The 20,872-nt window shown below is 48.5% G+C and overlaps 10 protein-coding genes across 10 annotated transcripts; 6 read left to right on the forward strand and 4 right to left on the reverse strand.

The window, feature by feature from the left end:
• Positions 1 to 2: 2 nt before the first annotated feature.
• Positions 3 to 987, reverse strand: EV420DRAFT_557404 (uncharacterized protein). Its single transcript, XM_060482570.1, has 4 exons — positions 804 to 987; positions 583 to 747; positions 418 to 533; positions 3 to 365 (listed from the first exon to the last, which is right to left on the reverse strand). The coding sequence occupies exons 1-4, from the start codon at positions 888 to 890 to the stop codon at positions 80 to 82; spliced, it is 654 nt and encodes a 217-aa protein (XP_060329224.1). The 5' UTR covers positions 891 to 987; the 3' UTR covers positions 3 to 79.
• A 529-nt stretch (positions 988 to 1,516) lies between these two features.
• EV420DRAFT_557406 (uncharacterized protein) lies at positions 1,517 to 2,888 on the reverse strand. The gene is made up of 3 exons (XM_060482571.1): positions 2,786 to 2,888; positions 1,874 to 2,729; positions 1,517 to 1,817 (listed from the first exon to the last, which is right to left on the reverse strand). The coding sequence occupies exons 2-3, from the start codon at positions 2,722 to 2,724 to the stop codon at positions 1,715 to 1,717; spliced, it is 954 nt and encodes a 317-aa protein (XP_060329225.1). The 5' UTR covers positions 2,725 to 2,729; positions 2,786 to 2,888; the 3' UTR covers positions 1,517 to 1,714.
• Positions 2,889 to 2,991: 103 nt separating this feature from the next.
• Positions 2,992 to 3,926, forward strand: EV420DRAFT_1749137 (uncharacterized protein). The gene is made up of 4 exons (XM_060480276.1): positions 2,992 to 3,098; positions 3,169 to 3,345; positions 3,395 to 3,510; positions 3,564 to 3,926. The coding sequence occupies exons 1-4, from the start codon at positions 3,018 to 3,020 to the stop codon at positions 3,847 to 3,849; spliced, it is 660 nt and encodes a 219-aa protein (XP_060329226.1). The 5' UTR covers positions 2,992 to 3,017; the 3' UTR covers positions 3,850 to 3,926.
• A 400-nt stretch (positions 3,927 to 4,326) lies between these two features.
• EV420DRAFT_557424 (uncharacterized protein) lies at positions 4,327 to 5,450 on the forward strand. Its single transcript, XM_060482572.1, has 3 exons — positions 4,327 to 5,129; positions 5,180 to 5,332; positions 5,385 to 5,450. Exons 1-2 carry the CDS (start codon positions 4,343 to 4,345, stop codon positions 5,299 to 5,301), a joined length of 909 nt encoding a protein of 302 aa, XP_060329227.1. The 5' UTR covers positions 4,327 to 4,342; the 3' UTR covers positions 5,302 to 5,332; positions 5,385 to 5,450.
• Positions 5,451 to 7,179: 1,729 nt separating this feature from the next.
• EV420DRAFT_1552859 (uncharacterized protein) lies at positions 7,180 to 8,946 on the forward strand. The gene is made up of 9 exons (XM_060473524.1): positions 7,180 to 7,293; positions 7,346 to 7,405; positions 7,457 to 7,468; positions 7,528 to 7,533; positions 7,587 to 7,633; positions 7,686 to 7,838; positions 7,891 to 8,566; positions 8,622 to 8,709; positions 8,759 to 8,946. Exons 1-9 carry the CDS (start codon positions 7,270 to 7,272, stop codon positions 8,767 to 8,769), a joined length of 1,077 nt encoding a protein of 358 aa, XP_060329228.1. The 5' UTR covers positions 7,180 to 7,269; the 3' UTR covers positions 8,770 to 8,946.
• EV420DRAFT_1552861 (uncharacterized protein) lies at positions 8,947 to 9,579 on the forward strand. Its single transcript, XM_060473525.1, has one exon. The coding sequence runs from the start codon at positions 9,143 to 9,145 to the stop codon at positions 9,383 to 9,385; it is 243 nt and encodes an 80-aa protein (XP_060329229.1). The 5' UTR covers positions 8,947 to 9,142; the 3' UTR covers positions 9,386 to 9,579.
• Positions 9,580 to 9,583: 4 nt separating this feature from the next.
• Positions 9,584 to 11,910, reverse strand: EV420DRAFT_1552862 (uncharacterized protein). Its single transcript, XM_060473526.1, is given in 8 exon segments — positions 9,584 to 9,932; positions 9,991 to 10,049; positions 10,075 to 10,105; positions 10,125 to 10,959; positions 11,013 to 11,272; positions 11,322 to 11,610; positions 11,679 to 11,785; positions 11,847 to 11,910. The coding sequence occupies 8 exon segments, from the start codon at positions 11,870 to 11,872 to the stop codon at positions 9,680 to 9,682; spliced, it is 1,860 nt and encodes a 619-aa protein (XP_060329230.1). The 5' UTR covers positions 11,873 to 11,910; the 3' UTR covers positions 9,584 to 9,679.
• A 310-nt stretch (positions 11,911 to 12,220) lies between these two features.
• Positions 12,221 to 15,643, forward strand: EV420DRAFT_1310385 (uncharacterized protein). Its single transcript, XM_060468562.1, has 3 exons — positions 12,221 to 12,486; positions 12,659 to 14,889; positions 14,944 to 15,643. The coding sequence occupies exons 1-3, from the start codon at positions 12,429 to 12,431 to the stop codon at positions 15,412 to 15,414; spliced, it is 2,760 nt and encodes a 919-aa protein (XP_060329231.1). The 5' UTR covers positions 12,221 to 12,428; the 3' UTR covers positions 15,415 to 15,643.
• A 791-nt stretch (positions 15,644 to 16,434) lies between these two features.
• On the reverse strand, positions 16,435 to 19,341 carry EV420DRAFT_1552868 (uncharacterized protein). The gene is made up of 12 exons (XM_060473527.1): positions 19,207 to 19,341; positions 19,080 to 19,159; positions 18,998 to 19,012; positions 18,914 to 18,946; positions 18,846 to 18,863; positions 18,752 to 18,793; positions 18,363 to 18,701; positions 17,585 to 18,314; positions 17,411 to 17,533; positions 17,316 to 17,361; positions 17,190 to 17,266; positions 16,435 to 17,133 (listed from the first exon to the last, which is right to left on the reverse strand). Exons 2-12 carry the CDS (start codon positions 19,135 to 19,137, stop codon positions 16,629 to 16,631), a joined length of 1,986 nt encoding a protein of 661 aa, XP_060329232.1. The 5' UTR covers positions 19,138 to 19,159; positions 19,207 to 19,341; the 3' UTR covers positions 16,435 to 16,628.
• A 593-nt stretch (positions 19,342 to 19,934) lies between these two features.
• On the forward strand, positions 19,935 to 20,850 carry EV420DRAFT_557590 (uncharacterized protein). Its single transcript, XM_060482573.1, has one exon. It carries the CDS (start codon positions 20,179 to 20,181, stop codon positions 20,698 to 20,700), a length of 522 nt encoding a protein of 173 aa, XP_060329233.1. The 5' UTR covers positions 19,935 to 20,178; the 3' UTR covers positions 20,701 to 20,850.
• The last annotated feature ends 22 nt before the right edge of the window (positions 20,851 to 20,872 follow it).

Below are 20,872 nucleotides of genomic sequence, written 5' to 3' on the forward strand. Positions count from 1 at the left end.
AAGTACATGTTCTCATTGCGTGTTGCTCTACTGTAATTATTCTAACCGAGTGCTCTACTCTGCATCTCGTCAATGTTGGTTACAGGGAATTTCCATTAACTGGGTCTGTGGTAATTGGAGGATACGCTGCGTTGATCTCATCCGTCCACTGCTGAGCAGCTTCCAGTTGATCATGCGGCGGGATGGCTGACAGAGTGACTTTATAGGCCGAATAGCTCTCTACGATGGCCCGTATCTTCTCGTCCTCCTTGCGTAGAGCGATCACGATCTGGGCAAAATCGGACCAACGAGGGAAAGCACCAGCAATAAAGGTTTGGGCCGCAGAGTACAGGTCATCGGCTCTCTGTTTCGACAAAAGACATTGCCTGGATGTATGCGTCTTAGAGGGTGAAAAGTGACTGCTATTGGTGTACGTACTGAGTTATGGTCGACGAACAAAGCTGCAATGCGTCCGATTCTTCGTCATTCACTTGAAAGGTGTTGCGCTGATCGTCGAGATATGCGCTGAGTTCGTTGAACTGCAGTCCGACATTCTGTACCAACCATGAGTAATTATTCATACTTGGCGTGATGGAAGCGTACTTTGAACATCTCGGACATTATCTTCTTGTGGTGCTCTTGCTCTGCTATTATAGTACGGCTGACGGGGTACACGGCACCAGCAATAGCTCCAAATGCGATGAATCCCTTATTCCGAGTCCAAAGCAATAAGATGATGATGAAAACGAAATAGCTGCGCCACGGATACTTTGGATTTCAACTGCGTTAGAAAATACAGATATACTACTTTCGCGACGACTTACAAGGGCGATTGGGTTCAGATATCTAGTGAACATTTTCTTTACGGTTGAGAGCATGAATGCGAAAAAAGTGAAGGCCAGAGTCGTCATTCGGAAGAGGAAAGAAGCAAAGTGTCACTGACGGGAGCTTCGATTTAAGCAATTGAAAGTGACGTCAGCACAGTTGGGCCTAAAATAATAATTTAAATCGAAAGACTATTTCCAGACGATCGTTGTAATGCGGGAGCTGGGAGTACGCGACTACTAGTTCTGAGAGCTTCGGTTTTCGGAGGGATTCGTCACATAATGCATTGCTGTCCAAGGCAGGACGACGACCAGAAACATAGTACAGATTCGAACATAACGATAGTCACTAGTGGCCAGTACCCTAAGGCAAAGAAAAAACGTCGATGCAGGTTAAACAGGTTTACTGGAGCAGTACTTCCGGGCCGGCCCTTCCCAGGCAACTCGGCCGGGCCGTAACATCGCTGGCGCAAAATCCCTATTTCTACAGATCGTACAGCGGCGAGGAAATTCTATATCTTTGGACTTGGAAATGTTGACAGGGTGGTAAGAGCGCGCTCGAGGCATGTAACGAAGTCGGGTTGTTATCAAGAAAAGTATGCTTGTCACGTATTGCTTCGGCTGGAAGAAAGTGAAACCGCGCCGTTTTGTGCAACTGTGAGAAAGAAATAAGTATGGTGCAACACAGAACATCGGGAGAGTTCAACTAACGTAAGATATGTCTTTAATGTGCTAGCGTCTCGGACGTGGTGATTGCTGTAGTGCTTGGTTCCCGTCGAATTCCCGCCTTCAGCCCACGAGCCCAGCCGAGAATAATGAAAATGAAGACAGACGATTGTGCGATCAAATTGAAGCTAGGGAGTCTATATCTTTGGACTTGGAAATGCTGACAGGTGGCAAGGGCGCGCCGTTTAAGCTAAAGGCGTATAATGAAGTCTGGTTGCCATCAAGAAAAGTATGCTTGTCATGTATTGCTTTGGTTGAAAGAAAGGAAAACCGTGACGCTTTGTGCAGCTGTGAGAAGGAAATGAGTACGATGCAACACAGAACATCGGGAGAGTTCAACAAACATAAGATATTTCTTTAATGTGCTGACGTCTCGGACGAATTGATCGCTGTAGCACTTGGTTCCCGTCGAACTCCCGCCTTCAGCCCACGAGCCCAGCCGAGAATAAGGAAAAAGCAGACAGACGATTGTGCGATCAAAATGAGACCAGGCGAAAACCTTCAGTATGACGGAAAGTATGGCGCAGAGGTTTCGAAAGTAACCTGGTCCTTCTCGATTATACACGGAGTCCATGCGAGCTACGGCGACGGCCATTATGATCGCGACAATCGACAACACAGTCGTCAGAACGTATTCGAAGGTTGGGAAAGGCAATGGACGGGAAATGTTGTTCTGTTTAGCACGATCTCGAGACCAGAGATATGTACGGACGGCGTAGGCCAATATTGACAGCATTTGAATAGTCACTGGAGGCGCACAGAGAGCGAATGGTAGCACTGCGATTATCTCCTCCAAGGTTCCCCATATGGAGCTTGAGCCGCTCGGACGAGACCATGCAGCTGAGGACAAAGCGAATGCAATCATCCAGTGAAGGCTGGCGGCCATCTCGCGCGCTGTCCAACGATCTGGTTGACGTCCATCACGATGTTTTGCGTCGTATCCTGCAGCGAATGCGAGGGATGACACCACGTACACGAAGAGCTTGGTCGATGCATATAACAGGAGCGAGATTGTGAAGATTCTGTGGCATAAAAGGAAGAGACTGTAGAATATCTTCATGAATGCATTTGCTTGCAGGATGCGTGAGGAAATGGGCTCATTGAAAAGGGCTAACAGGAGGATTGCCTGAGGTACAAGGGGGTTTGGAGAAAAAGACGGCTGCTGCTGCTGCTGGGAAGATGAACTTGAATCCATGTTTTCTAGAACCGTTATATTTCAGGTAAAATGGCGTGGAAATTTCATTAAAAAGCAAAACCTTTTGTACGAATCGCTTGCGACAGACGAAATTAAGAAATGCACGAAGAATATGTCGGACGTTCGAGTGGTTGAAGTTTGAGTGTCCACAAGGTGACTGTGATGTCAAAATAATCGAAAACTACATATTTAATAATTTAAAATTTCAGAGTGCAGATCACGATCACGTGAAAATGTGACGTCACGTCGAAATATAAGTTCGACCATTAATCATTCTTCAGTTCTATTTCTCGATGCTTTGTTCCTTACGATACCCAAACATGCCCGGAATATTCAAGAAGATGTTCATCAAATTTTTGTACCCAATCGCCCTTGTAAGTCATAGCAAATATAGTACTAAATATCCATCTGTTCTTCATGTTTCTGATACGCTTTGAAATCCAGATTATCGGAAAGTACCCATGGCATATTTATGTTGTTTTTGTGCTCTCGTTTTCGCTTTGGAGTCGAAATATAGAACAGATCGCTTTGGGATGCTTTGTTGGCGCCGTATTCCCAGGAAGCTGGACTATAATAACGATGCAAGAGGATCAAGACAACAAAAGGGCTGCTGCACTCAAAGTATACTTGCACAACGCTAAGCATAAATAATTACTCATGGTTTTTACAGAAGGTTGAACAGCAGTTCATTGAATTCAACACATATATAGACAATCAGCGCGCCTCCTGTCAAGTGGACACCAGGGAATCGGATGCATATCAGCTTTGCTCGTTGACAGTGACTCAGTACGTACACCAGTTACATTTAATTTGTCATCGTCTAAGAAGCGTCCATCAAGGCAATGCCTAGTGTCGAAACAAATAGCAGAAGCTCTGTACTCTGCCGAACGGGCCTTGGCTGCACGCGTCTCCCCTCGTTGGACTGATCTCGATAGAATCACAACTGGTCTGGGCACCCAGGAAAGAAGAGTACAAGCAATCGTAGAGAACTACTTAGCATTTAGGAGCACGCTGCCATTCACAGCACCGCATGATCAATTGGACGCCGCCCAGCAGTGGGTGGCTCAGGTCAACGCGGCGTATCCTCCAATTGCCGCAGACCCAGTTGATGAATCTTTCTTGTGATTGATTTGGGACGAGATGAACGGTAGAATAAGCAGTTAGAATACTAGCAGAACGACACGCAATAGAAATATGTAACACTTGCAATACTTTCGAATTTGAGTCGTATGTCAGCTACTGGTTCAGCGAAGGCAAGGGGTTGGTATTTACCAATCAGAGAAGAACCAAGTTAACATCGTTACCAAAATTGGGGGTCTCCAGGTACTGAAGAATCGTGGCGTGATAATAATTGCAACCTATTTCTTCGATGGAGCGGTGAAGAAGCGTTCGTTATGTTCAAAACGCAGGACGGAACAAAAAAAGGGGATATTGACAAGAGAAATCTGTTGTACAGAGAAATCCTGACAGAGGAAAAACGCGTACATAGCTTGTCGAGGTTATATAAAGGAGGATTGAATTTCTGAAAAAATTTTCAATACTACACACACGGCCCGGAAAGCCGACACCTTCGATCTCGCGAACTTGAAAGCCTGCCACATCCTTCTCTCTTACCACCATGACCAGTTTCGAGCTTCCTACGGAGCTCCTTGAGGTCGTTGTTTTAGAATTCTGGTACTCGGAGCATTCTTCGAAAGATCGTATCACCTTCATGAAAGCTTGCCCTCTCATCAACAATCTCTGGAAAGAGGTCTTTGCACGAATTTCTTCTCGCGACGTCTACATTCCAACGGTCGCATACCTCGTCTATCTCAGCACTATCATTCGCACCAACAGCTCCGCAATCTACTGCTCTGGCCTTCCTCATTCCGTCCGTTCTATTACCTGTCATGTCGACCTCACTGAAACTACCAAAGACGCCGCCATGGAACCCTACTCGGTACTGGCCAGCTTGCCAAATCACTCCGGCTTTCGCAGGTGCTTTAAAAATATTCAGCGAATCAACTTCGAAGTCAATTACCGCATCCGAGGTGGATGGCATGAGTCCATACTCTGTAACGAACAGCTCATCCGGACTCGAATATCCATAGCGCTCGACAAGGTGGCGACCAAGCTCAGTGTCTTACCCGTCGATTGGCACATCATCGCGGAGAAGCCAGAGGTCGACCACATTCGTGGTGTCGTTGATGATGTCCACTGGGACATCTTCTTGAGGGAGGCTACTCTGGCGATTGCCCCAGGAATGCTGTGTTGTATCAGGAAGGAACCGTTCAAGGAAACGGTTTTGAACTCTTCCTATGTAGACGGTCTCCTCCATTTCCGAGGTCGCGCCCTGCTTGTCGAAAAAATGGGTGATGCACGGCGCATCAATTATTACTTCCGCAAGGCAGCCCCAAAACCTCCAGGTGAGGCATTTTTCCGTTATTTATTTTTCTGATTTCTCACTTCTTTGAAGGTTTGTGGACCCTGATCGGTGAAATATTCGAGGACACAACGGGAGCCCTCATCCCTCCTGGGTCCGTCTATTCGTGCTGGAAGACTATCTTGGGTGAAGTGTCGGTACAACGCAAGCTCTGAGTTTCTTTCACGGTGTCGCTTCCTGCATCAGGTTAGTTGTGGACCCCTTATATGGCTACGTGACTAACAAGGTGTTTGTTTAGCTGTATTCCGCCCGTGAATCCCACGGTTAGCAAAGATTGCTCGCCTGTGAAAGGCATCCGGACGTCTGCCTCATTCAACTGTTAACAACCGTCTCTTTGTCTCCTCCTTATCCTCACTTTCTTGCTTGCAACGACTAGGGTGGCTAGACAGACGTTCACCAATCTACAAGTTATCGTAACCGTCCCTGCCTTTCTTGACGATCCCTAGTATATCCTCGGTCTTGTCGAGATAACCGTTGCGCCCCTCCTTCACTGTGCATTGTAGATAAAATACTGGCTTGAACACATTACACACGCACTGTATTGTTATCATTCTCATTCTTACCGACTGAAAGTTTTTTGAGACTGCTTACATCACAACTTGGACTTTCCACTTCTCACTCGATCCTCTTTTCTGTATCCGTCGAGTATACCAACATCAAGACATCAATACCCAATGACAGCATGATCTACCATACCTTGTAACTTCCAACTCTGTTTTCTGGCGCATCAATTATTACTTTCGCAAGGTTACCCAAAAACCTCCAGGTGAGGTATTCTTCTGTTATTTTTTTCTTGTGATTTCTCACTTCTTCGAAGGTTTGTGGGCCCTGATCGGTGAAATATTCGAGGATACAACGGGGGCACTCATCCCTCCTGGGTCCATCTATTCGTGCTGGAAGACTATCTTGGGCGAAGTGTCAGTACATCGCAAGCTCTGAATCTCTTTTGCAGTGTCGCTTCCTGTATCAGGTTCGTTGGGGACCCCTTGTATGACTACGTGACTAACAAGGTGTTTGTTTAGTTGTATTTCACCTTTGAATCCCATGTCTAGTAAAGATTGCTCACCTGCGGAGGGCATCTGGATAACAACTGCCTCTTTGTATCTTCCTTATCGTAGCCGTCTCTGCCTTTCTTGACGATCCCTAGTTTGTCCTCAGTCTTGTCGAAATAGCTGTCGTACCTCTCCTTCACAGTGCATTTGAGGTAAAATACTGGCTTGAGCACATTACACACGGCAATTATATCATTTAATTGGGGAAATAAAACCTATTGATTTCGCATCGATTTCGATGTCTGATGTCCAATAAATAAAATGAGATAAAAAAGCCGTCAGTGAAATCGGATTTCGCTGCGATTTTCATTATTGAGTTCGGCAAATGCACGGACAGGACGAGCAGGCCGGCACGACTTACAAATCAGTGCGAAATCAGCGTGAACTCGGGGGTTGTCAAAGCAAAATCGGATTTCACCCGGATTTCGCACTCAAAAAATCGCGAAATCAGAGTCAAACTCATGAACGTGAAATCAGCGTGAAATCGATGCGAATTCAGAAGGTTTGAATTCCCCTATATAACTTCCTTCCTTCCTATTCTTATTCTTACCGACTAAAGTTTTTGAGACTGCTTACATCCTAACTTGGACTTTCCATTCCTGACTCGACCCTCTTTTCTGTATCCGTCGAGTATACCAACGCCAACACACCCGATACACCATACTTTATAACTTCCAAGCCTGATTCTTCAGTGTAGCCAGCTGCGAAGAGGGCTCTTGATTGAGTGGTGTGCGATACGAAGGACGCGGATAAGCTGCCTGCCTGGTCTGTTCGATACCCAGTCGGAAATGAAGTGGGTTTGAGAACCCGATACGCAAATATACCCGTGGCTGCAATACCGGTTCTATGTACTATTTATTCTCCACCGCTGCCTCAGGTTGCCCTAGGTTGCCTCAGGTATTGGTGAGAACGCCATGATGATCGCAATAGAAAGTACTCCCGGCAATAGCCGGTCCGATCCACCACGTGCTCCGCATAAATTGGGGAAACTCGAATCCGATCGCTCCTAAGTACTGACCACCACCATCGGAATTCCGTTCACAATCTTCCTCTTTTTCCCGAAGCAATATCATGGGCATCCTCGACATCGTTCCGGTAAGTGTCGCAGCCAGCTGATGCTGGGAACCGATGATAACAGTGACGGTAGGCTGGCGTTTTGACTGGCGATAATGTCCGCAAAGTCTTCGAGTACGCAAAGGAGAACAAGGTACGCTGGATAGAGCTTGATTTGACGTATATATGTTGATTTTTCGTGTAGTTTGCTATTCCTGTGAGTTTTCTGCAGCTGCCGGGCGATATCTGTACTCATCACCGGTATTCACCGTATAGGCTATCGTGAGCGGACCTGTCATATCTGATTTCATAATACTCACATTCGCGTTCGGTAGAATGTAACCTCATCCTCGACTGCAAATGCTGTACTTGAGGCTGCCAGGTAAGCCTCGTCATGACCGTATCCAACGGCGATTTGCTCATCGCTACCGTAGGGACATCAAATCGCCCATCATCATCCAGGTCTCCCAAGGCGGCAGTGCCTACTTCGCTGGCAAGGGTCTGGCCAACGACAAGCAGCAGGCTTCTATTGCTGGCGCAACAGCTGCCGCGCACCACGTCCGAACTGTAAGCAAGGCTTACGGAGTGTAGGTTTATTCATTAAGACTTGGTATTCTCAATCTTAACACGCCATCTTAGCCCGGTCATTCTCCACAGTGACCACTGCGCCCATAAACTCTTGCCCTGGTTCGACGGTATGCTCGAGGCCGATGAAGCCTATTTCAAGGAACATCAGGAACCCCTTTTCTCTTCTCACATGCTCGACCTTTCCGAGGAACCAAAAGAGGAAAACATCGCGACTTGCGTCAAGTACTTCAAACGCATGGCGCCCCTCGGTTTGTGGCTTGAAATGGAAATCGGTATCACAGGCGGTGAGGAAGATGGTGTCGACAACACTGGCGTTGACAATGCCAGCCTCTACACGCAGCCAGAGGACATTTGGGATGTTTACAGCGCCCTCAGCCAGATCTCCCCTAACTTCAGTATCGCCGCTGCCTTTGGTAATGTCCACGGTGTCTACAAGCCTGGAAACGTCCGTCTCCAGCCTGGACTGCTCGGACAGCATCAAGCATTCGCGAGTAAGAAACTAGGCGGCGGGGCCGAGAAGCCGTTGTTCCTCGTTTTCCACGGCGGTTCTGGGTCCACCAAGGAGGAAATCAAAACTGCCGTGAGCAACGGTGTCGTCAAGATGAACGTCGACACAGATACCCAGTTCGCTTATCTTGCCGGTATCCGGGACTTTGTCCAGAACAAGAAGGGCTACCTCCAGACCCAAGTTGGTAATCCTGAGGGCTCTGACAAGCCCAACAAGAAGGTATGTGCCTTCATTGAAGTATTGTTCTCGCTGGAATGTTAAAATGAATGCGCAGTTCTACGATCCTCGTGTCTGGGTGCGTGAGGGTGAGAAGACGCTTGTTGTTCGTGTCAAGGAAGCCTGTGAAGACCTCGGCAACGTTGGTGCGTAACCGGTTCATGTCTCCCACGATGTTGGCTCATTGTTACCCAGGTCGTCTCTAAGTGGTCGCAAAATGAAGGGAAAATAGAAGAAAATGTATTCGAGATGTAATGTTAATTCCCCCCCGTCAAGTATGCTGTTTGATTTAATGGAAGAATAATGTTCCACGGATGATTGTTGACCGAGATACCCACCTACTTCATGTTCTGTTTCGTGATGTGCTGGTGCAAGGAAGGAAGGACTTTCCCTTCTTCTGCTTGGCGTGGATCGTAGAATCCGTGGTAAGAGCATTTTGAAAGCGTCTTGGGTTGGCGTTATCTCTGCGAACGCGCGGTGCGTGTTGTGGATCGACTGCTAACCATCTTCGTCCTTCCTGGATGATAGTAATTTATCTACTTAAATTAGTCAAAAACTCACCATCTTCCGCCATATGTTATGGTGTCCGAGGAGATGTTCGGTTCTCGATGGACCAGTTTATTTATTTATTTAATACCTTCCTTTGTGCTTGCTATAGATACTTACTCCATTGATTCTCATATAGCGGCCCACACTGATCGTGTTCGCACGGCTAAGTATAACAGTTTCCCACGCAGGCAATCAACGTTTCAACGGCCAATGACAAGCCCTAACGTTACCTCAAATATACGGCAAAAGGCTCACAAAGTCCATCATATGTGACGATACACCGATATTCGCAATGAGCAGCGTGCTGCGAAGCCTAAAAACACGTTTTCCAGACGCCGCTGGGCGTGTTTTTGCCTTCGATATGCAAGCGTAAGATATGACTTGAACGTCACAGATGACCGACATGTGTGTGTAGTGAACTGAAGGGTCCTTTGAGCGCAGCCTCCATGTGTATGCGGAAATGTGTTGTCTTGCAGGTTGCCAAAGGACATGGACAATGCACTTATCTGCGCGGGGCTAAGTTATCTGTCATAATAATAGTTATTAAGTGCATGATACAGGTATACGTTAATCAAGATCATCAATACCACCAAAAGACGCATGGCCGGGAGGTGCAGCAGGGCTCGGTGAAAAGTTAAATGCAAATCTGCCAGCACTGAGTTGGAAAGACTGTGTTGAAGAAGCTGGCTGTTGCTCCTGCTGCTGTTTTTGTCGTTTCTTATCAGCCCTCAGAGCCATCTTCTTTCGTTGAATCTTCGCAAAGGACGAGAGCGTACTCAGGGCATCGCTCACATGCCTCTTGCTCGGTCGATCCGAGATCCTACGAGGGCATGTCAATCAACGCTAACGATATCAGTATTAGTTGACTTATTCCCGACCTTGCCTGCATAGCCTCGGCCACATCATGCGCACGCAAGAAAGGGCATGAGTTCCGTCGCTTTCGCATATACCCTGGACAAGACGGACGCCCCACCCTTGATTGCGCCTGGTGATCTCGATCCAGACATCGAACCGCTCCCCTAGCGGCGGCCTCAGTTCCTGCCTGAGGTCCTCCAAATCAGGGTCGGATGGATCCAGGTCCAAGTGTCCCAAGAAATCCGGATCTTCACCCTCTTCGATCCCGGGCGCGGGGATACCTACAATCATAGCGGCGAACGCGACGGCGTGGAGGGGCGCGGAGGAGGGTGTGATGACATCGTCTACCCATTGTTCGAGTCGGTCGCTCCGCTGTGGCGAGGAAGAAGGTAGCTTGAGTATCCGCTGGAGCTCGTCCCTATGTACAGAAACTTCGATACGGCAGAAATTTGAACGGATGGCGGAATGGACTGCGCCTAGCAGGTCTATTATTTCTTTTTCAATCATTTGGAGAGCACGGGTTCGAAATGAGGGTGACTTGGAGAGCATGAGGAGGGCGAGTTGCAGGAATTGAGTGTCGCGTGGGCGGAGGAGCGACGAATGAGAATCAAGGAGATTGAGAACTGCAAGGGTCTCGTTCTCGGTCGCGTAGATTTCTAGGGCCGCGGCCAACGTGTCAGAGCTGTACCCGGCGACTTGGGACAGAATGTCAAATAAGTTTTTGCGTGTCTCGATTGGGTCGTCAACACCTAGAGCTTCGAGAGTGGTGAACAGATCCCGGGAAGGCCCAATCTCAAATATGCTTTGTAGTCGCTCTTGGACATATGCTCGCAAATATAGTCGCTGTCGGTCGATTTTCGCGGACCAGTGGTGGGCGTGAAGATGACAAGAACACTGGACGCCATCAGTGTCAGGGACGTAGTCCGATTTATCGTCTTCATCATTGTCACTATTGTAGTCTTCCCATTCTTCATTTTCCTCATCTTCATCTTCTAAGGTTGTAGAACGTAGAAATGAAATCCTTTGATAGCGTGGCTCAACTTACCTTTTCTGCCTCCATACAGCAGCCGCGCCAATGACTTCCACCCCATCTCTTCTTCGATATCCAACAACATCTCGGGTAGAAGTTGTGCTCTAGCTCGATGCCCACCGGAAGCAGAGAGGGTAACAAACAATTCTCTCCACATCCACAGCAGTACCAAACTGATTTTATGCGGTCCGTGGAACAGAAAATGTTTCACAGTTCTGCCGTTCGTCCGTTTGATGCATATATCGACCTCGTACGTGTTGATGGAGCACTGGCATCTATGCGGACGCGTCAAGTAGCTACCATACAGCACAAGACAACACGTACCCTCCAACCCTGGACCCATCGTCGAGCTTCTCCAGTACATGGGAGATAAACAGCAGACATTGGTGAGCTTCACGAAAGTGAACTTGATGCTCGTAGATGACGAGCCATATCGTAGAGAGCCACGCCGAAATGCTGTCGATGATTTCTGTGAGTAGTTCGTCGCGGTTCGACCTGTCTTTCACGAAGGAACACTTGGCATCGCGTGCGAGGTCGGCAAGCAGGCCATTGATCTCTTTCTTCTTTCCCCGCAGATCCAAAAGTGGAATCAAGGAGTGCCAGTTTCCGATACCTCGAGGCATAGCACACGACTGGATGTAATTGAGGCAATTTCAGCTCTCCAGAACGCCACGAGCGTACCTCGTCTGGCCTTCCTCTTAGGTGCAGAGTCGAGAATGTACTCGAGATTTGCTTTGACGAGTTTCCTTTGAGACTCTGGTGGCAACGAATCGTATATCTGGATGAATCTGGTAGGCGTAGGCAGTGAGCTACATAAAAAAGCGGGCAACGGCAGCAGCAGCAGTATACCTTGAGCTAGGTAGCGTGGCAGACATGTACAATGAGTGTAATAAAAATCAAGTCGAAGGGCAACCCTTTGGCGGTGACGGCATACCTTATGTCCAATTTAAGAAATAAATTATTATTTTTATCACGTGATCGTTACGCGGGGGAAGGAGCTTTTAATATGTTTCTTTCCTTTTCCAAGCCTTGTGTTCTGCATCTTGTTCTGTTTTTGTCCACTTCATTCCACCCCTTTCCCCTGGTAACCATATTCTCCAAGTTCCTTATGTTCTACAGAAACTCTGCTGCCATTATTGAAGCAAGGAACCTTGAGATATGCGGAAATCAACTACATATCAAAACACCGGATCAGGCGGTTGTTTTGTTCCCAGATATGGCCTAAGAACACCTCGAGGCTGACTGCCATTCGTGGTTGCCGACCTCGTTGCCTTCTGGAGGCGTCATCCTGTCTTAGACACGAGGGAAACGCGCGTAGCACAACTGCTCGCCTAAAGACCGGACCTTTGTTGTGTGGTCGATCCTAAATCCTTTGTTCCCATCTCATCCTGGCCCCACCTGGAGCATTGTTTTTTCTTTAATTTGTGTGCAATGTCCAACCAGTCACCTCAGCGTCCTCGTAAATCACAAATTCATCCAGCTTCTCAAGGTACGTCTCGTGCTACTCTTTCATTAACGTGAAAAATCGGTTTCAAATCGATCCATCTGCGCCCTACTGAGAAGAATGCTATGTAATAGTTGGGCGCCACGCCTTCCTTTCATTCAAATCTTTGTCTTTGTCGCTACTGTATTAATCGGATGCTAATTATCGTCATGCACAGGCCAAATGCCGCCCAGGGAGAAGTCACCGTCGCCTTCTTCATTTCGTACGCGGACGATCAAGGCGCAGTCTGTGCCATCGGCTTCACAGATATTCACCTCTGCCCACCAACCCGCCCAGCCAAGCCCGACAGCGCCCACTAATTCTAGGCGATCACCCCCAAATCCTCAGGTACAAAGGCTCTTACCTACGCCACCACATCCTAGTCCCCCCGAAACCGCAGAGCACCGCATGAGTCCTCAACCTTCCCAACCATCACATTCCCAGCCCAACGTCAATACCCACTACCCCCGCCCCATTAACCGCGTCCCCCCTCAACAATTTCTCACGAAATTCCAACATGACGAGAACTGGCAAATGACTGAGGAGCTCTTGGCCGATATCGAGCGCGCCGATCTGCAGCAGTCGCAGAATAGCGCTCAGCCTCCGAATTCATATCCCATGGGTTACATACAAGCAGATTCTCCCTCCAGAGATCCTGCCGTCGAACGCATTCGGGCAACGGAGAAATCTAGTCCCAAAGACGTTGATGGTCGCAGGCAACAGGCTCAGAGAGAAAGTCCAAAGGTTCGTGATCGCCAACCCTCATCTCCTTCAGCACAGATCCAAGCCCCAGAGCTTCGTCAGTCGCCCGCTTACCATACACCGATGGGAAGCCCCGGAGAACACCCACCTACCCTGCAGAACTACGCTTCATATCAATACGATGCGTCACCGATACCTAAACGAACTTCGGCTCCCAGCGGTGCTGACGGCCGACCTGCATTGTCCCTCTCCACGCAGACGCCTCCTCTGCAAGCAATACACACTCGCAGTCCTGATAGGTCCCTTCCAGTGCAGGAAGAGCCCGAGGAGGAGCTCACCCACTTACTATCGAACAATGGGGATATCAGAGATCGGGAGAAATGGGCGGGTGCTGATGTCGAGCACCATCAGACGTCTCCCGCACCGTCTTCCGACCTCCATCCAGAGGGAAATTCCTCTCGTTACGATCCCAATCGCTCCTTTGACGGGAGAAGTAGTCGTGCCGGTCATCGCGACGACGATGACGAAACTCTCATCGAGCCAGATCAGCGGGATGACGAAGATGGCCAGTATACTCCTCGTTCTCCCTCTTCAGGTCTGCCAGCAGACATCCCCCAGGATCGATATCAGCAGAACCAATTCGTCAAACCCGGTCGGGGGAGGGCGCGTAATGGGGTGACAGACCAGCTGGGACTGAGGGGATTCGACCAAGCGCTGTTTGAGCCGCATAGTGTCCCTCGCGACGTCCCACCCCAGTATGTCGAACCCAGGAAACGAGTGGAGCAGCAGTATTCCGATCCACGCACTCGTGCCTATACGCCACAGGTACATTCCGACGACTTTGCTAGTCTGTTGGATCATCCGACATCAGCTTATATTCAAGCCTATTTGGCACGCTCTCCACGTCCAGATGCACCTATTCCCCCTACCCCGCATAGCCAGACCTCGCCGCCTTCTCCCTCGCCGCTGATATCTGGTGGATACGATGCCAAGGATCTTCCCCCATTCAGCCCTGTCGCTCCAGCGGGATCTCCTTATCCATATCCGTTCTCTCATGTACGGAGATCCCAGGCGTATTCTGGACATTCCAATCGTTCCCAAATGCCAGTAAACTACGACCTAAATAACCCAGCTGTTATCCAGGAGCAGTTCGCTAAGCAGTGGTCTATGTTTGCTCAGAACAACAATCATGGTCAGATCACTGATTCTACTTTATCTCCGTCATCGACTCCTTTCCCTACATCATCTTTCAACCCTTGGGCGTACTGGCACACTCAGAGGGTCCTGGGAGGCCGATATCCAGATCCGATAAGCATTAGGTCAAGTCCTAGCCATGAACCTATTCCACTCCCACGCCCTGCAAACGTAGGCTTAAAGAAGAAACGCAACTCTACTGATTTACGTACACAAGCTACCGGGAGAAAGCCTCCCCCTCGTGTGGAAAGTACTCAACCGCGAGATACGAGTCCTGAACCGTCTACATCTGGCGAGGAAACCGCCGGAGAGGATACTCGTTTCGCCATCGTAGAGGAAGGAGCCTGGGTGAACAGAGGTCATGTCGACGATGACGATGATGACTGGGTGGACGAGGATGAAGATCAAGATGATGAAGATTTGTTAGAACTAGAATACCATCCTTCCTTTGTCAGCAGTGTCGAAAAACGACGTCGTCGATGGGAGACGCGCTGGGATGCGCTTGCTCAAGCAGTAAGTTTTCCTCTAGTCGACGAGATAGGCAATTCTGACCCTATCGTCTGGCAGTTCCAGGCAGTTGATCGCCAGACAGACGCTACGATGGTCCTGATGGCAGCTCCGTCCCACTCGACCAAGCTTCACATGATGACTTCGCGTTCAATTAGGAGGCAGTCATCGACTTTATCTCGGTCGCCCATGATGCAAAGTATGAGATCAGGATTCCGACAATTGGCGATCCAGCGCCGGCAGAGCCGTTCGCATAGGTCCTCTTTGGCAGATAGGTTCTTGACACCGTCGAGCATGTCTGGAAGTGGGTCTGATGGAAGCGAGTCGAGGGAGGAGGATTTGAAGCGGGCTTTGGGCGCTGCATTGCAGAGTCTGAATACGTTGGGAGGTATTTATGAGCAACGGGAGGCGAGATGGGTAGAGGAGATGCATCGTATCAGTGAGGACCGTGAACGAGTTGAGCTTTTGCTCCGGCAGGTCTTGGGAGAAAGGCAAGCATCGTCTTCAGACGCCGTTGGTCATGCGATTTAGAAAATCTTTCTGGAAAATCATGCTGAACTCTATGGTACAGATATGCATAGGAAAACATGTTTTAAAATTACATTTTGTACGTACTAGCACAGTCGTTACATGCATGTTACGCCAGTACAAAGTTTCAGGAATATAGATTTGATATAGTCGGGGCACAATTTCAATAACGAAATGAGGAGTTATGTTCGGACAGTCAAAAAGTGGCAAGAATGGGTGGATAATATACGACATTTCGACCCAGGCTTTCACCAAAGCAAAATGAGTCGGGATTTCCTTCAATGGTAAAGCCGACATATTTGCTGAGGTCTACAGAGTCAGTCGAATTTTCATTTATATTCCAATCGTGTCCGTCGCATTTTGACCGGTGCAAGTTAGTCACCTGCCAGGAGTGAGAGATGCTTAGTGGGACCTTGTCCAATTATTGATCTATAATTTTGTTTGATGCACGATTGCCATTAAATTCGCGCTTATCTCAAAATAGCCATAGATGCGCTTGAAGTTGTTGAAAGTTCAACCAATGCGAAAGTTGAAACTGGCTCCGTCTGACCGAACAAACTGAATACACAGCTATCATAGCAAAGATCACCAGCGAAAGTTTATATCAGCAACTGAATCGGCAGCTCGAAGACCACATAGAAAGGATGGCAGAAAATTCCTTGCCTCATAACAGTGTCAGACAAGGCGATAAACTCCAGGACACGCCGGACCGTCCTATCATCTATTTACCACTGAAAGCGCTTTACTGAGAAGAAAGATCTTATAGGATGACTTGTACTCTCAGTTCAACTTTCCACGCAGTGGCTAGTTGTATCTTACTCTTACACTAGTCCGGACTTTTGAGCGGACATACCTTCTCTCCTCGAATAGCGGCACTACCTAGTGTCTACTCTGCTTGTCATCTGCAGACGATTAATGCGCTTCGCCTCTGCAACTGAAACATAAGGAGCATGGACCTGTAATCCTGACGACTACATAGTATCTCGCCACCGCATCCGAGCCGTGGTCTAGTTTACTGTGAGTACCATATACACGACCATCGTTTGATGCCATTTCATGAAGCGCGATAAACGTAATAATTTAACGGAAGAATTCCCAGTTTATCAAGTACTCCGGTGACATTCATATCTATAACAACGATGCAATCTTCTACAATAACGGTTCGTACAGCGGTCCATAGCAAATCAGTACATAAGTAATCATACAGATATCATAATTCAGCCCGATGAATGAGCACGTCTAAGTGAATCCTTCTCCGCTCGCATCCCCTTCTCCAAATCAGAATTCCGGCTCACCCCGAACCCTAATAGAGTTCTAAGCCGCCCGTTCTCCTTCACCTCGGTTTCCGTAACCTCTTCGACTACCTTGTCCTTGCGAAGATCCGGGGTCTCCCTCGCTGTAGCCTCGGGTACATGGTCATACCGCTCACTCCGCCTCCTGCTCGCCTGGCTACTCGTGCCCCGCACCCTCTCCCTACCCCGTCGCTCCTCCTCCTGCTCTGGCACCTGTCCCCCAGATTTCAGCACCCAATGTGTACCGTAGCTCTTAAGGGTCTTTATAATGAGCACGAGATACACCATCCCAATCAGGAAAACTCCCGTAATCGCAATTCGTGGACCCAGAGCACCAGTGGGACTCAGTCCCTCGCGCTCGTCTGGGTCTACATACGATCCCGTACGCCATACGAAGGATAGGATGGAAATGACAAAGTATACCATAGACCTATATCAATGAGGTGGTCAATGCTATGAGTCGGTCCAATCAACGTCGAGACGTACCAGGACAGCCATACGGCTGGCATCGCGAGCATAACCCAGACGTTCCACCAAATTACGGTGTTGGTCTTACGAGCCTCCTACGACTAATTCAGTACATACTCCATCGATACAATTTCCCTTTCTTACCTCGGCCCATCGCGAAGCACGATACATAGTCCTCATGGTTCCAAATCTACAAGGGATTAGAAATTTGATAAACCAGAGGCGCATGTGATTCTTACCTGACGATGTACATACATCCATAAGACACGCTCATTAAAGCACATATTAATGACAACAACGCCGCCGTTCGGGTGATAGGGTCCGATGCAGCGTTCGGTATCTGGAACATGGTTAAAATAGCTCTGATATCATCAGCGATGAAGTCACAGAGGAAGCGGGCAAGGAAAACATACGTTAACAATAAAGCAGAAACGACATTGAGAGTTTTCCACTCTCTCATAAGGGTATCAATAAACGCCTCCCATGAATGCTTGAATCGTACAAGCGCTGGAGAGACGAACGGTGCTGCCCAGTCCTCTGGAAGAATATCCAGGTCAGCAACTAGCGCTGCAGCACCGACGTGTCCGGATACTCCAGCAGCCGACGTACGATACGCGTTCGAATTGACATTCACATGGGAGGACAGTGGTATAGTATAACCCGGGCGGGAGCACGCATCAATCATGCGCTGCACGTCCGGCCGGCTAACCTCGGCGTCCTCGAAAATCCGCGCGACCCTAGAGAAATAAAGAGCTGGCAAACGCAGAAGCGAGTATAAATAGAATACTCGTGGTAGCGTCTCGGTGACAAAAGCGGAGATGCTTTCAGCACGTTGCTTAATCTGGTCGCAATCATGATCCCTTCCCGCGTCTGGGTCATCGCTAGGTTCGCTGACGCAAAAGCAGGGTATGCCTGGGAAACGGAAGTGGGACTTTGCGCGGAAAGGATCGACGGGAATAAATGGTTCTTCTGTTGGGTGATTATGAGAACGATGAAGACCCTGAGACCATTGTTGTAATAGACGTAGAGGAGATGCTGCACGAGAGGGGGAACGGGAACGTGATCCGACTGTTTCTCCTCTCAGTTGTTCGGTACGCTGAGCTGGAAGAGTAGGATCGCTTCCCCTGTTTCTGCGGGAAAAGGCTGGGGCCAAGATAAGCTTGATATTAAGGAGATAACGAGTGATCATACCGTTTCTAACACTGTGAAATGCAGGTAAAGAGATGCGGTCGGAATCTAACGAGGCTCTATTCCTTGGCGTGTCAAGGCCCACGGAACCATCTGAGGCATTCGACCGAGTGACTAGATGGCTACTCTGTCGAGGGCTGTTCCACGCGGACTGTATGAGATCTATATCTCCTGTACTCCTCACCGAGGGAAGAGAACCAGACGCTTCAAAACTACGCCTAAAACCTCGGCTAGCACTGGGGTTTGGGGATCGAGTCCTGTTTAAGTTAGGACTACCGGGGGGCGGGAGGGCAGACAATTTATCAGACAAGGTCAGCTTAGAGTAAGATGTGGCGAAAGAGTCTGCATCATACATTAGATAAGTCGTTGGATTAAATTCAGTATCTACTTACCTGTCGTCGAGCTATTGGTCTCAGAAGGTTTGATGTTCGATTCTGAAAAGTTTTGGTGAGGAATATGAAAACCCAATGTTTGTAAGAGCTATACCTCCTTCGTTCGGTTCCACTAGGAGGTCGTTAAATGTAAAATCGAATTATCCAAGAGTAAAAGCTTACCAGCAGAATGAAAAGTCTCGTTGATGACGGACTCTAACAGGCTGTCTTCAGAAGGTGCAATAAGATTTAGAAACATGGAGTTACCATCGACATTGCGAGCTTAAAAAGGTGCCAATGACGCTGTGAGCTATGGGTGTACACAAAAAAAATAGTTGTGATGACATACGAGGTGTGACTTCTGAGGCTGCGCGTGATCTAGGGAAAGGAATCCGCTGTTGTTCCATTTATACGAATTCTACGGCAGTTCTGACCAGGAATTAGTGGGAAAATTAGCGGAATGACGCTAATACAACCTAGCGGTTAGAACGACAGTTCTGGTTCAGGGTTGCCGCAGTTATAAAGGAAGGGCATACAACCGAACAGCTATGCCATCCAAATGTGATATAACACGTCGAAGTGACCTGCACAGTGTGACGGAAGAAGGAAAGAGGAGAACAAACTGATTCCGTTCGCGCGTGACGCTACTGCGCCTCAGTCACGGTCATGTGATGAGTTACGATCGGTTTTGGTCTTCCTTCCTCTTTGTCCGCGGACTTGAGTCTGCATAAATTAATTAACTCTGCGGTGAGTTTGTGGACACTCGTTTTTATTAACTTGATACCAATGTATACCGTTCTACAACACAGATTTCTGCATCAGGAATTTCACGTTGTATCTACCACGTTTACTGGACAGAATCAAGCGGATTTTCATGACAGCGCCTACTGTATCACTCAAGTATCACTTTCAGGACCGAATACCGCTGCGCCACTACTAGTAGATGCGTATACTGGCTAAAACATCTTAGTCAAAATGACTCAGTGATAGCTGTAGATCCTCCCTCCTCTGGAATGCCGATCATAACTCGGAAATGAAGAAGCAGCTGGAAGAACTACAGCACACCATCACTTTGGTGTTCTGCTATAAAGTAAGTAATCACAGGAAATAGGTGTATTGCCATCCTCCAGCTCCGGCCACTGTGAACTCCCTGTGCACCTGAACACTTTCACTGGACGCTGATTGTGCCCCCGGCCTTCTATTCATAGGCCCACTTCGAGGCGATCCGTCTGCTGCACATGATTCTCACTTTCCCGCTGTTCTAGCTTTCATGGTTTCCAACTCTGGTGCACGAATTTAGACCTAGCCCCATTTTCGTCTTTGGATGCCTTCAGCCCTCAGTCTCGTAAATGGGAACACACCATGACCAGTGTCCGGGTCATTCGCACCCGTCAGATATTACTCCATCGTATTCGTCAAACTCTACTGGAGGTCTTCAGTAATGACGAATGCGTCTATCTAAACGAAGAGGCCACTACACAGTCGCAGTTCTCTGGATCAGAACTACCGTCTGTTGGCACAGCGGAGAGAGAGCAGATATAAGCTCCGCTGCGGAGCTTACATCTGCTCTCTCTGGGAAACGTCCTACCCTAGGTACCAGTACTACTATTCCAGTAGATACTTCCAAATCCACATTATGCCCAAACACCAATCCTTCAATACCGGCAACAAGATACCTCCAACAGCCCCGATCTACATCCACTCCAATCCAGTCACCCACAGCTATCCCTACCCTACCACACCACCCTACTCTAGCGTTAGTACTACGACTACACCGTCTCCCAAATTTCTGCTGGCTCCAGAGCCATGGACCCCCTCGCCTCTCTCGCCCAAAAGGCAGCACTTGTGCAAGTTATTGGGATCCGCTATGTGGAGCGTACAGTCTACGGGCATCGGGCCCTGTGGAAAGTTCAGGTAAGCAGGTGAAGGAAGAGTTTGAGGCGAGGAGAGATGAAGAGGCGGGGCTGTGAGGGGAGTTTGTAAGGACCGTGTAAGGGAAGGCAACCCAACCGAGCAGCGAAGGTCCATATGGTGCCTCCGCCCGTGTATCATGTAGGCGGCATTGGCGGGCATAATGGGAGCTTGATCATTGATGACGATCCTATTATAGACTCATTACAGGCAGAATAGCCTCAAATGTTA

Source organism: Desarmillaria tabescens (assembly GCF_030435595.1).
Source record: "Desarmillaria tabescens strain CCBAS 213 chromosome Unknown EV420scaffold_24, whole genome shotgun sequence".
NCBI classification, from domain to species: Eukaryota; Fungi; Basidiomycota; class Agaricomycetes; order Agaricales; family Physalacriaceae; genus Desarmillaria; species Desarmillaria tabescens.

Excerpts from the sequence above, each read along its gene's own strand:
- EV420DRAFT_557404 (XM_060482570.1), bottom strand. The coding sequence starts at position 890 with ATGACGACTCTGGCCTTCACTTTTTTCGCATTCATGCTCTCAACCGTA. Across the intron at positions 534-582 it reads TAATGTCCGAGATGTTCAAA|AATGTCGGACTGCAGTTCAA; the intron begins GTACGCTTCCAT and ends TGGTTGGTACAG. Across the intron at positions 366-417 it reads TGTTCGTCGACCATAACTCA|GCAATGTCTTTTGTCGAAAC; the intron begins GTACGTACACCA and ends GCATACATCCAG.
- EV420DRAFT_557406 (XM_060482571.1), bottom strand. The coding sequence starts at position 2,724 with ATGGATTCAAGTTCATCTTCCCAGCAGCAGCAGCAGCCGTCTTTTTCT. Across the intron at positions 1,818-1,873 it reads ACATTAAAGAAATATCTTAT|CTGCACAAAGCGTCACGGTT; the intron begins GTTTGTTGAACT and ends TCCTTCTCACAG.
- EV420DRAFT_1749137 (XM_060480276.1), top strand. The coding sequence starts at position 3,018 with ATGCTTTGTTCCTTACGATACCCAAACATGCCCGGAATATTCAAGAAG. Across the intron at positions 3,346-3,394 it reads AAAGGGCTGCTGCACTCAAA|AAGGTTGAACAGCAGTTCAT; the intron begins GTATACTTGCAC and ends TGGTTTTTACAG. Across the intron at positions 3,511-3,563 it reads TGCTCGTTGACAGTGACTCA|GCAATGCCTAGTGTCGAAAC; the intron begins GTACGTACACCA and ends GCGTCCATCAAG.
- EV420DRAFT_557424 (XM_060482572.1), top strand. The coding sequence starts at position 4,343 with ATGACCAGTTTCGAGCTTCCTACGGAGCTCCTTGAGGTCGTTGTTTTA. Across the intron at positions 5,130-5,179 it reads GGCAGCCCCAAAACCTCCAG|GTTTGTGGACCCTGATCGGT; the intron begins GTGAGGCATTTT and ends ACTTCTTTGAAG.
- EV420DRAFT_1552859 (XM_060473524.1), top strand. The coding sequence starts at position 7,270 with ATGGGCATCCTCGACATCGTTCCG. Across the intron at positions 7,294-7,345 it reads GCATCCTCGACATCGTTCCG|GCTGGCGTTTTGACTGGCGA; the intron begins GTAAGTGTCGCA and ends CAGTGACGGTAG. Across the intron at positions 8,567-8,621 it reads CTGACAAGCCCAACAAGAAG|TTCTACGATCCTCGTGTCTG; the intron begins GTATGTGCCTTC and ends ATGAATGCGCAG.
- EV420DRAFT_1552861 (XM_060473525.1), top strand. The coding sequence starts at position 9,143 with ATGGTGTCCGAGGAGATGTTCGGTTCTCGATGGACCAGTTTATTTATT.
- EV420DRAFT_1552862 (XM_060473526.1), bottom strand. The coding sequence starts at position 11,872 with ATGTCTGCCACGCTACCTAGCTCAAG. Across the intron at positions 11,273-11,321 it reads GATGGGTCCAGGGTTGGAGG|ATGCCAGTGCTCCATCAACA; the intron begins GTACGTGTTGTC and ends GCGTCCGCATAG. Across the intron at positions 9,933-9,990 it reads GCCGAGGCTATGCAGGCAAG|GATCTCGGATCGACCGAGCA; the intron begins GTCGGGAATAAG and ends ATGCCCTCGTAG.
- EV420DRAFT_1310385 (XM_060468562.1), top strand. The coding sequence starts at position 12,429 with ATGTCCAACCAGTCACCTCAGCGTCCTCGTAAATCACAAATTCATCCA. Across the intron at positions 12,487-12,658 it reads AATTCATCCAGCTTCTCAAG|GCCAAATGCCGCCCAGGGAG; the intron begins GTACGTCTCGTG and ends CGTCATGCACAG. Across the intron at positions 14,890-14,943 it reads GGGATGCGCTTGCTCAAGCA|TTCCAGGCAGTTGATCGCCA; the intron begins GTAAGTTTTCCT and ends ATCGTCTGGCAG.
- EV420DRAFT_1552868 (XM_060473527.1), bottom strand. The coding sequence starts at position 19,137 with ATGGAACAACAGCGGATTCCTTTCCCTAGATCACGCGCAGCCTCAGAA. Across the intron at positions 18,702-18,751 it reads GACCAATAGCTCGACGACAG|ACTCTTTCGCCACATCTTAC; the intron begins GTAAGTAGATAC and ends TGTATGATGCAG. Across the intron at positions 18,315-18,362 it reads ATTTCACAGTGTTAGAAACG|CCTTTTCCCGCAGAAACAGG; the intron begins GTATGATCACTC and ends TCTTGGCCCCAG.
- EV420DRAFT_557590 (XM_060482573.1), top strand. The coding sequence starts at position 20,179 with ATGCGTCTATCTAAACGAAGAGGCCACTACACAGTCGCAGTTCTCTGG.